Source organism: Phacochoerus africanus, chromosome 3 (assembly GCF_016906955.1).
Source record: "Phacochoerus africanus isolate WHEZ1 chromosome 3, ROS_Pafr_v1, whole genome shotgun sequence".
NCBI classification, from domain to species: Eukaryota; Metazoa; Chordata; class Mammalia; order Artiodactyla; family Suidae; genus Phacochoerus; species Phacochoerus africanus.
Genome location: NC_062546.1, coordinates 194,941,062 through 194,953,813, shown reverse-complemented (window position 1 = coordinate 194,953,813; position 12,752 = coordinate 194,941,062). Strand labels below are relative to the sequence as shown.

Below are 12,752 nucleotides of genomic sequence, written 5' to 3'. Positions count from 1 at the left end.
TGGTGCAGGAGACAGACTCGGCTCAGATCCCATGTTGCTGTGGCTGTGGCTCTGGTGTAGGCTGTCGGCAACAGCTCCGATTGGACCCCTAGCCTGGGAACCTCCATATGCCACGGTGTGGCTCTAAAAAGACGAAAGACAGAAAAATAAAAATAAGTATCCTTCATTCCTAGATAATATATCATATCATAGTTTCATCACATTATTCAAATGTGCTTTCTTTAAAGAATGAAGGTGAGAGCAAAGGTAGTAAAGAATTTTCTTTAAATGTCCTTATTTGGGAAAATAAAAGGTTGACTGCCTTATGTTATTGCTAACATTGTTATCTTACTTCTCCAGGAGGTCAAAGTCTGGAATTCATCATTCTACAGTTCCTTGGCCACCTTTAAATATTAAAACGGGGCATGTAATGATGGTTTTTAAATGCCTTCAGGGTTGGACAGTCATTTCCTCTGATACCTTTCCTAAAATCCTACAGAACGAGGTCTTGGAAGGTCTTCTAGCCACTGATGAGCTGGTAATATATTTAAATTACATGGATAACATGATGAGAAAATTATGCTCAGATGTCTCTAATCTAGAAAAGAAAAACATGACTATAGAAGAAATAATGAATTTCTTACCAGAGATGGAGCAGAAGACCACACAGTATAGAAATATATTTTGCACCAGACTCTTGTTAAAAATGCATTTTGTTTGAGTTGCTGCAATGGGGAGAGAGAGATTAGTACAGAACTGAGCTGAGATCCACATGCACCAGAGGCAATTAGGGATTTACAACCACTGGGCAGAGTGAGAAGATAAGTGGATGGAAAATATCAAGGGAAGGGGGGTCCTTGCTAAAAGAGCCTGACAGGATTCTTGCTAAAGGCTGATCAGGGACTTAGATATTAAAGGTGAGGAATGAGGAACTTGATTAGATAGCAAGGGTGGGAGAACTTTGATAAACGGACTTAGTAGGATTCTTTACTAAAACTGGGCTCAGCAGGCCACCATCAAGATGTAACTGAAAAGATGGCTCAGAGGAACTTGACTAAAGTTTGGTCAAGAAGGGAGCATTTGCCAAGAGCTTGGTCAGAAGATGAAGGTAAAAGAAAATAACACATGTGATTTTTAAAACAAATTGGTTATTTTATTTATTTAAAATTAAAAAAATAAAAAAAACAATTTACTCGTTTCTCCCACCCACTTCTCCGTCTTGTTCTATATATGTTTTTAGATTCCCTATAAAAATGAGATTCTACAGTATTTTTCTTTCCTTGTCTGACTTACTACACTTAGCATAATACCCTCAAGGTCCATCCATGTTGTCGCAGATGGCAAAATGTCATTTGTTTTTATGGCTAGATAATATTCCTTTGTGTGTGTGTGTGTTTTAATCCATCCATCCACTGATGGACATGTAGGATGTTTCCATATCTTGGCTATTATTGTAACTAATGCTGCAGTGGACATGGGGTGCGTACATCTTTTCAAATGAATGTTTTATCTTCTTTGGAGAAATAACCAGAAGTGGAATTGCTGGGTCACATGGTGGTTTTATTTTTAACTTTAGAGGAACCTCCATACTGTGTTCCATAGCGACTGCATCAATTTACATCCCACTGACAAGGATTCCCTTTTCTCCGCATCCTCTCCAGCACTTGTTATTTTGTATTTTTTTAATAATAGCCATCCTAACAGGTATGAAAAGATATCTCATTGTTGTTCTTAGTTGCATTTCCCTGATGGTTAGTGATTTAGCACATCTTTTGATGTACCCATTGGCCATATGTACTCAGATCTTCTGCCCAGTATTTAATTGGGTTCTTTGGTTTCTTGCTGTTGGGTTGTATAAGTTCTTTGCATATTTTGGATATTAGCTACTCATCATATATATGATTTATAAATATTCCCCCCACTGAGTAAGTTGCCTTTTCATTCTATTGGCGGTTCCCTTTGCTATGCAGAATCTTTATTTTCATGTACTTCCATTTGTTTATTTTTGCTTATGTTTGCTTTTGCTTTGGGTGTCAGATTCAAAAAATCACCTATTAGCTGACCGCCTCTATTTTCTTCTAGGAGTTTTATAGCTTCAGGCCTTATGTTTGAGTTTTTAATCTGTTTTGAGTTAATTTTGTATATAGTGTAAGATAATGGTGCAGTTTCATTCTTTTGCATGTAGCTGTTTAATTTTCCCAACAGCCTTTATTAAAGAGACTGTATTTTCCCCATTGTATGTTACTGACTCCTTTGTCATGAATTAATTGTGTGTGCATTTATTTCTGGCTCTCTATTCTGCTCCAGTGATCTATGTATCTATTTTATGCCAATGCCACCTTGTTTAATCAGTATAGAATGTAGTTTGAAATCAGGGAGTATGATGCCTCCAGCATTGTCCTTCTTTCTCAAGATTGCTTTGGGTTTTCAGGGTTTTTTTCTTTTTCTTTTTCTTTTAATGTTTCCAAAACCAAATCGATTTTTGAAAGACTAACACAAACCCCTGATCTTCATCTAACAAGTTAATCCCTTTAGCTGGGGGTAAAATAAGGACATTCACTTTAGCTGTTTTCATGGTGAACCACATAAATGTGTATTTTAAAATCCTCTAAATTCTAGGTTGTGGCATGTTGTTAAATTGACTTTAACAAGAGCAACTTGATTCCTTGCTCAATACCTCTTCTGATAGATGTGAGCTTTTATTTTTTTTTCCAGTGTCAAGATCAAAGGATTTAGTAGTAAGCTCAAGAGTAGATGTCCTTAGTAGGATTGAGACAATCAAACCAATGGTAATTACTATATTTTACTGAAAGCATTCTTTAAGTGGGGAGACGATAAGGATAAATCTTCCCTTTTAGAATCTGTTAAAATTGTCTAACTTTCACTGTGTTTACTTGACTCTTGAGCAACAATAGCAGCAGGATCCCTTTTTGTTAGAACTATCCTGGGAAATAGTTTAAATTATCTTCTCAGATGTGGCTTCGCTCACCATCTGTCACCACTGCAGAAAATTTAGCGTTGAATTCAAACGCTCCTTTGTGCATAATCTTTTGAGGTCAACCAGGATGCTCAGAAGGATAAGAAAAGACAACATTAATAAATACTAATTGAACCTCCACCACTGCCTAGCACTGTCCTAGGTTATAAGAGGACTTGATCTTTCAGTATTTTCAGCCAAAGGAGGAGACAGACAATATTACATAATCATATATTGTTCTGACAAATGTTGTAACAGGACAAGGTTCAGGGTGCTGCTGGAACACACAATAAGAGTGTCTATCTCATTTCTTGGCTTCAGTTGAAGACTGGAATATGGGGGTGGAGAGAAGGTGAACGTGTGCGCGTGTGTGTGTGTGTGTGTTTGCATGTGCACTGGTAAATGGAGGTTGGTGAAGAGTAGTAGCCTCCTTGTCAGAGAGAGGGGAAAAAGGAAGTGCAAAGAGGTGATTTATAAATGGAAACCCAGAAGGGTAGAGTAGAAGGTATCCAACAAGAAGAAAGGAATCTGGGAAGGGTGTTTCTGAAACAAATAATATCATGTGCCAAGGCTCAGGGTGAATGGGAATGTATATTTAATTTAATACATGAGAAGAATGCTTTCTCAAGCTGTAATGCACAGAATCACCTGAGTTTAATGTCAACATGAAAATAAGATTCAGTAGTTCTCAGGCAGGACCTGAGCTCCTGGGTATCTAGCAAGCGTCTAAGAGACACCAATGCTGCTGGTTCATAGACTAAACTTTGAGTCCCAACATATAGACAACTCCATTTCCAGTAAGTGGACACTTCACTCTCTGGTGAAATAAGTGAATTTTCCCTAAGTCGTTTTCACTGACAGTGACCTACTTCCTCACACTGCGTGAATCATTAATGACTGCAGCAACTGTGGCAACTCAGAACCTCATTCAATACATGACACGCTTCTGCAAGGGAGCCTGCTTCTCTTCCAAGATGATTTTTAAAGTCACTGCTTTAAATTCTGCTTTTGTACTTTCCTTCCCACCTCGATCTTTCCCCTTATTGAAACACATTTAGCAGTTTCAGCATTAAACTAGTCTGAAAGGATGTGCTTAATAAATACTGTCAACACTTGTCAAAATCAAAGGAAAATGTCCTAGGAAAGTATTTGCAGCCTTACCCATTAGGAGCAAGTTATAAGGTTGTACTGTATCTTGACAGCAGTTCCTTTACTATCAACTTAAAACTCATTTTAATAAAGGTATGGGTTTCTTGTTCCTGTCATCTCTGCCTCTTCCTGTAGCAGCAAATATTCTGCCTCTCTAGAGACAACATTTTTACAAATACTCTGAAAACTCAATCGCCTCCCAAAGACATGAGAACAAACAGGGCTGTATTGTAGTCACCTACTGGAAATTCACATCCAGGTCACGTGATTTAAAAGATATGCCTCTCTAGATATATATTGAATATAGGCATCATTAAATTGATTCCTAATGCTTTTCAGGCAAGCAGAAGATGCACTGGCTTTGAATGTTGATGCAGGGTGTTGCATTATACTCATTGCAATGTGACTCAGGCTATTGCCTCATTTAATTTTTCTAAAAATAAACATATATGTAATTTTTAACATTTTACATGCTTAGCATTAGAACAAGTGGAGTGAGCTCTGCAGGTGAGCCACCCTTGCAAATTTCCTTCTTCACCTTCCTTTCCAATGAGGACCTCACAGTCATCTTAAAGGGAAAAGGGCTTTCATACCAGAATATAAGTCAGTAAGCTTATCACTTCTTCCCTCTACAAGCTAGTTTCAGCAGTCAAACCTCTGTGTGCATAATAATTACTAGAGCACTTTGGGTACTTGTAGTCACGTGCAATGTGCTTTAATAGGAAAACAAGGGAATTCCTTGGGTGAGCTTTCACTTTTCCCTGTGTTCCCATTCCTCCCTGATTTGTGACCTAACGTACTGTCCCCAAGTGAGACATATTTCCCCTCTAGAGGGGTCACAGATGGTTGAAGCTCTGTGTCTACTCTGCTTTGCATCAGCTTTGTCTCCACCTGACTTCTCAGCCTGCCTACTTTCCACTCCCATGGCTGATACGCCTGCCATGAGACATGGGAGAAGTCCTAACACGGATTTAAGTCCTCGATGGCCTGAATGAAAGTGATCCACCAGCTCCCCAAGGGGTGCCACAGCAACAGGATGTGTGGCTGTGTTAGCCTGTCTCTCTGAAATGTACACAGCGCTTTGAGTGTATTCTAGAAGGAATAATATACAATTTCTTTGACTCATGACCAAGTTATCCCCAAATTAGCTCAATCTGCAATGGTGTCTTCCACATGCAAAGGGTTTGGAACCTCATGATGATAACTTCATGTTTGTGTAAAGGCCAAAATGTCCTTTGGCCAAGAAAGCATTCAGAGGGTCATCTTGCAGTTTGTTTTGACGGAGTATCACTTAAAAAGCTATAGGTCCCACTCTGTGGGAAGCCTGTAAAAATAGGGCTGAAAACTCAGGGCCTCCATTACATCTTGAAAGCTAGTGGGGACACTCACTTGACTCCATATATTTCACTTATAAATAAAGAGACAGACACTGAACATCTAGGTAATATCTTGGCTAAGGAGTTACAGACAGATTTTGGAGCTGGTTACCTTCTCCCTCCCTCCCTCCCTCCCCCCCCCCACCCCCTTCTTCCCTTCCTTCCACACCCTTTCTTTCCCCAGTTGGGAAAAATTAGCATAAGTGTTATCTTTTAATTTAAATGAAGCCCATTCTATTCCTTGAGGTGACAATTGCTCAGAAAATAATACATAAAGTTTTTTTAAAAAAAAATGTTATTTGAATTACTCTGTTATCCTAATTTTTGATCCATTGCATAGCACCATCAGCAATCATATGAAAGCAATGCCATAGTCATTAACAATAGAAATACACACAGACTGCATGCATGCAAAATTTGACTTGTGGCTAATTGCAATGCAGTGAAAATAGACTAATTCAGAACTTAAAACAAGAGAGTTGTATGTTATTTAGAAATACATTATTTAACTGCTCTTCTATTTGGTGCTTCTTTTAAGAAAAAAAAAAGTTCTATATATTGAGTTGAAAAATACATAAAGAATCATTAGGCAATATTCCACAAAATGTCTTTTAATGAATTGTACTTGCTCTAGGTGGGGAACGAACTCAAAGATAGAATGTGTAATCTTGAAGTATCAGTATATTTTTTAAAATCTCAAGTTTGCAGTGTTTTCAGAAGAGAAATATTTAACCTAGTTTAAACACAAAAAGCCCTCTGAATCTTAAGATTTCTAAATACTCTAAAAATATTTTCTAAAAATAATTTCAAGTTTTATCATACCTTGAAGCTGTAGAAATCATTTTAAATCTTTTAAAATGATTTCTACAGCCCTGTATATAGTCGAACCCACCAAGATTTGACAAGAGATAGGGGAAAGGATGCAAGTCTAGAATTCTGGAGACAGAGAAGTTAAGTTACCGTCTCCACCTGCACAGATGATAAAGAGATAACCTATGTTTTCAAAAGCTCAGGTTCTTTATAGACATGATCCTACCTCTCAATTAAAATTATGGGGTTTTTTCCCTCTCATTTTAAAAAAAGAAAATGAGTATTTTTTTTTTAATGTGTTTGGCTGAGTAGAATTAATGTGGCAATTAAAAGGATGTTACTTGGGATTTAAAACTGCTTAAGAAAAGATGTCACCCTGCTAGAAGTCGTGCAGAGGTATTGTGGCCACCCCTGTACCATGCAAGGTCGCAATTATGTATTCACAATGGGGTGGGTCGTAGTGGTTCCACCAGTTCAGTGGAAACCAAAAAAGAAACGTCAGTGTCAGCGGGAGGGTCTGCAGTGTTCAATCTGAAAAGATGATTTTCCATAAACCACATCGTGCTGCTTCCTTTCTGACTATGGAGATGACTCACCGGGATGTGTTCTCTTTTGTGTTTTGGGGGCGCCAGCAGCAGCTTGGAGACACCCCTGATGTTCGACGTTCCGGAACCACAGCCAGGCAGCGCCAGCGGCAGCGCGGGAAGCAGCCTGGGTAGCTCCATCACCGCCTGTAAGAAGGTAACCTTGCCTCACGGCGCTCACTCTTCGCCAGTTAAACTTGAACACTTCGTTTAGTTTGACTTTGCAAGCACTTTTTCTAAAGCAGAAACAGCAACAAACGCATGCCGCAAAATCACCCACCATTTGCCTGGGGGAATAAGCCCCTGATGACATTAAAAATGTTATTCAAGGAAATGATCGGAAAACTCAAGCTTCCAGCAGGTCTGATTTGAAAATCCTAAGCCTCTGGTTCTGCATCACACCTCCAACCTCTTCCAGCACTTCTCAAACTTAGCCATGAGTAAGAGCTTCTTGGAGCTCCTTTTTAAAAAATCTGAGATTTTTGAATGGCCCAATTTATTACCTTAAGCTTGGATACAGACTGTCGAAAGAAAAATTCTGTATCTAAGAAAAATTCATGACGGTTCTCCTTTTGCTGTTTTCTTAAAGGAAACAGCATGTTGAATTTTTCATTAAGAGAAACAGAATTATATTTCGTGGAATATAGACCTTAAACGGATAGGCAAATCTCATGTTAAGACTCTTTTCAAAGGTTGTCATTTGAGCAATACAAAATCGCCTAATTTAACTCTCTCATTTTTCCAGCCGATCCAACTTCAGACCCCAAAACTTAAAACAAAATGGCTAATTCCTCATTGATTGAATGATTCTGTCACTCTTCAATGCTGAATTCCAGAGGAAAGTGTGTTTTGTTTTGTTTTTTTCCCATGAAAATTTAAAAGAAACACACTGGTTTGGTTTATTTTTTTACGTTAAATTATAAAAAGTACTTATAGGTATGAATTTAGGTAGACTATTTTACTAAAGGTATGTCTATAATATATGCATATATAAGTATACATAGGGCAACTTATACACACATATATATATCAATTTATTGATTACCATACCTAATTAAGCGGTCTTATGTATCAGTGCTTGTATGATTTTGTATAGTTTTCAAGTACTGAGGAAAATATCTGCATTAGACAACATATATTGATCATAAAAATAGCATTATACATAATTTTACAAAAGTATTTGCATGCATGTATTCATAACCTAATATAAAAATAAACCTGTCTGATTAATTAAGGGATCTTATTATCATTTGTTATATGACTCTGTTCTTTTTCCTCCTATAAAATTTTTATAGAGGAAATCAGTACTATAAATTTCAGTTTTTAATGCAGAAAACTGAAGCATTATACTTCAAAATGATTTTGAGTTTCTCATGAAAGAACTGAAGCTGCAGGTTTTCAAGCCCCGGTATGGTCTATTCAATTCTGTAACTCTAAATTATAAAGTCTTCATCAGATGCTATAGCTTTCATAATGCTGAATGATTTTTAATTTATTCTAATTTTTAAATAACTCTATTTCTATTGAGTCTTGTGGTATTTAAAAGAAGAAGAGAAGCCAGACTGCCTGAATTTGAAACCCACTTCTGTCACTGCCAGTTGTGTGATCTGGAGCAAATTGCCTCTTCATGCCTTAATTTGCTCATCTAAAAAAGATGATAGCATTACCCACTTCAAAGGGGTGAGGTGAGGATTGTGAAATATTTAGAACAGTGCCTGGCCTATTGTAAGCAAAATAAAGATCTCCTATTACTAACATTATTCCATAGAATGATTTTATCAACAAGTAAATAGTGCCAGAAAAAAGTCAGTATTGGAATTACCATGCTAAGAGAGTGCTTTACGATCTGTTATCTTAATTACACTTATTTTCCTAGAAAAGAGGTAGTCATATCCCTTTTTTAAAAAAATCATATCTGGGAGTTCCCATCATGGCACAGCAGAAACAAATCTGACTAGGAACCATGAGGTTGTGGGTTCGATCCCTGGCCTCTCTCAGTGGGTTAAGGATCTGGCGTTGCCTTGAGCTGTGGTGTAGGTTGCAGATGCAGCTTGGATCCTAGGTTGCTATGGCTCTGGTGTAGGCCCGCAGCTGTAGCTCTGATTGGACCCCTAGCTTGGGCACTTTCATGTGCCACAGGTGCAGCCCTAAAAAGCAAAAAAAAAAAAAAAAAAATTCATATCTGGAAGCTACTGAACTATTGAAGCTGTTCAGAGCTGCTTGGGGCTGAAATCTTCTAGAAAAAAATGAAACCAAAACTCAATCATGTGTTCTAAATGACTCCATGTATACATATGAACTTAACATTTTAAATGTTAATTCTACTCATTCCACGATCATTTCAGGAACAACTATTAGTAGCTTGGGCCATATGAAATTGATGTTTTATGGATCAAAAAATGATCAAATATAGGTAATTTCATACAGTCCAACTCAAATACATTTAAAAGTCTGTTGAAGATATAAGGATAGATCACAGATGGCCCCTGCTCTTGAAGAATTTACAGTCTGGGAAATAATACTGGTTTCTCATGAAAAGTCGAACAGTAATTCATAACCGAAATAATTATGCAAGATAGCTATGCAGCAATATCTCAAGATATTGTGCCAGAAAAATTAGGTGAGAAATGAGTAGTATGGGTATTTACAGCTAATAACAGAGAGAAACTCTGGACTTGTAATAGACAACAAACTTAAGAAAGACAAGTGGATCTTGGAGTTCCCATGGTGGCTCAGTGGTTGACAAATCCGACTAGGAGCCATGAGGTTGCAGGTTCGATCCCTGCCCTTGCTCAGTGGGTTAAGGATCCGGCGTTGCCGTGAGCTGTGGTGTAGGTTGCAGACACGGCTCAGATCCTGCGTTGCTGTGGCTCTGGTGTGGGATGGCAGCTATAGCTCTGATTCGACCCCTAGCCTGGGAACCTCCATATGCTGCAGGAGCGGCCCTAGAAAAGGCAAAAAGACAAAAAAAAAGACAAGTGGATCTTAATTTGGACTTTGAAGTAATATTAAGATTTGAATGAGTGAAGAGAATATCCGACTAAATTTAGGAAGGGTTGCCACAAATTAATGCAGGAGAAGTCAATACCTTTGTGTACTGGCAATATTTTGTAATATTCGTGGTGTATTCCTTTCATTTTAAATATCCTCTTAAGCTCGTATAATAATTACATTTAAAGACAGTTTAGTAGGCATACACACCATGTGGGCTATAGTTGTTTTCCTTGCCTTCAAAAATGAAACTCACCAGTGTTTTTTGGCATCAAGAACGTGGACCCTCAATGAAAGGCATGGATATTGAGATTTCATCCCTCTTTATTATTATTATATTTTACTGCAAGCTGATTTAAGTGACCATGACTATTTTTTAATTCTGTTAATCACAGATAATGGGACTGGGGAAGTAAGAATCCATATATTCACAAACGTACATAAAATGTATGTTCTGTACAAAAGTGACAAAAAGAATAAGGACAGCTCTGTTTTAGAAAAGCAAGGCTGTCCAGCTGAATCACCACTCTTCATAGTCAATCAACCTTCAATAGGAGGAACACGGATAATTGAAATCTACTGGTAATTCCCCAAACTCATTTCATGTCCTAGCTTCATCTTCGTCCCCATCAAACCTTCTTATCAGAACTAACATATTGTTAAATTAACCAGTGGAAGAAATAAAACAAGGGTCCAGAAGATAATGCATTGATTGGATAATCAGCCTCTGAAAAAATTGCGAATTGACTGAATTTATCATGAGCTTCCCAGTAAATCCTCTAGGGTTTAAAAAATCCTACACAGGTGCAATGGCTTCAGTTTCTTGAGGCTGTAGGAAAATATGATCACTGGAAGTCATTGTTGTGAAAAAGCCATAGCGCTAGAAAAGACTTTGGAGGACTTTTTATTTTTTTTATGGCCGCCCCCACAGCATAGGGAAGGTCCCAGGCCAGAGACTGAATACAAGCCACACCAGTGGCACTGCTGGACCCTTTAAATCACCTCGCTGGGGCCTCCGAGTGACTTGAGCTGCTGCAGTCGGATTCTTAACCCCTTTCCCCAGAGCTCAGATGACCACACTACCCCGTCACCACTTATATATATTGTCCTGATATTTTGTTAGTAGACACCCTTTTTGCTCTCAAAGGTCCCTGGTATGTTAAAGTTATACACTTATCCCAGTCCTAGCTTCAGACATACTCTTTTTCTCCCTTCTTAGAGAGCTAGGAAAGTTATCGGATCAATTCATACTGAAGTGTTAATGATTGCACAGCTTAACATAGTTGTGACAACTAAAATCTGTTTTTACTTAACTACTAGTACTGCCGAACTGGTACTAGTTGCCCACTCCCTCAGCTGACCTTGACAGCTGAGCCCGTTGAGCCTGGACATGACTTCAGAATTCTATTTGAAACAAAGCATCAATCCATCCAAGCTGGAAAGTAAGCTAACCTCCATGTCACCCTAATTTAAGCAATCTGAGCACCAAGACCTAGGAAAGTTTTTATGCATGTAATGTGACTGACCCCCTAAAGTAATGCATTTACAATGATGGAATTCCAAATATTGCTGGGGAAAAAAATGAAAGATATTGGGTTGCTGGTGGAGAGAGGGTGCTAGAACCCTCCTTGGTATCTCTTAAAACTGCATCTCAAGTAAATATGGTCTAATGTTCTTTCCTCTCATAGAACAGTTCCTCTTCACAAGATAAATACAACCACCATTGTTAAGCTGACTCATAGGGGTGTTCCATTAAGTGAACTAAATTATCATAAACATTGTCCTTTTAAGTCTGTTAAACACTAAGTGAAAGCTCCTTCTAGTCTCTTTTAATAAACCAAAATCTGTAATCTAAAGGGAGGCAGTGAGGTGTTGTATAACAAACCTGGACTTAGAATCCAAAGTCCTAATTTAAATTTCAGGTTTTTCTTTTTACTGTGTAATCTTAGGTCAGCGATGGAACTTCTCTGACACAGATGTCTTCAGTGATTGGTGTGATGTTTACGTACAAAAATGTTTGTAAGCCATTGGCACATAGTTGATGCTCATTAACTATTAGTTCATTCCAAATAAATTATCTTTACACAAGGGCAACATTTATTTAAAGAGAATTTAAAAACGAATCTGGATGCAGCATGCAATGCACCCTCATTATATTGAGTTCCCTCTCATTTAGATTTTCCTCTTGTTTGAAAGCATTAGAGTCAATGTGGCATTTCTGCAATAGCTGGAAATTTTCAACCCATGCTTTACTTCGTGGACTGAAGATTTGTTATTTGGGATTCAGTGGCACCAAGGCTCTTTCACGTGAGGAAAGAATTGTTGGAGAAAAATCAACATCTCGAATATCCTGCTCTTTTTATGTCACGTTGATTACATCCGCCTTAAACTTGGACTTCTCAAAGGCAGCAGACTGAAAACACTTCAGGTTCCCAGAGGCAGCGTTTGCTCTTAATATGACATCTGACTGGCTCTTTGAAGTGTCAAGAGCAGCCTTTGACATGACTGGCCTCCATTAAATGGACTTAAATTTGCCGGCAACAGTGGCATGGATACATTTGAAGAAGAACAGAAGGGATGCCCCATAATGTTTCATCTTATTCTATAAAATACACTTTCATCTAAGCCTATATCTTTTAGATATCATGTAATTAACAAAAGCAATTCAATTAACATGTACAGCCATGGATATGCAAATTGAGAGGCTTTTTCAGAATCCGATCCATATCTCTAAAGACATTTTTATTTGTCAGAATTGTGATGCTCTTGGCCAAAAGCCCCAATAGTAATTCCGGGAAGTACATGACAGAAAATAGATATAATATTCTGTATTTGTAGAAGCTGTTTCCTCAAGGGAAAGGAAGGACTTTTAAAACTATAGAGCGA

General features: G+C 38.0%; 1 protein-coding gene across 1 annotated transcript in view; it reads left to right on the top strand.

The window, feature by feature from the left end:
• SPHKAP (SPHK1 interactor, AKAP domain containing) overlaps positions 1-12,752 on the top strand; it is a 155,806-nt gene that overhangs the window by 39,461 nt on the left and 103,593 nt on the right. Inside the window, exon 2 of the mRNA XM_047773686.1 lies at positions 6,924-7,032. Within this exon, the coding sequence (XP_047629642.1) occupies positions 6,924-7,032 (109 nt within the window). The remainder of the gene's footprint in view (positions 1-6,923; positions 7,033-12,752) is intronic.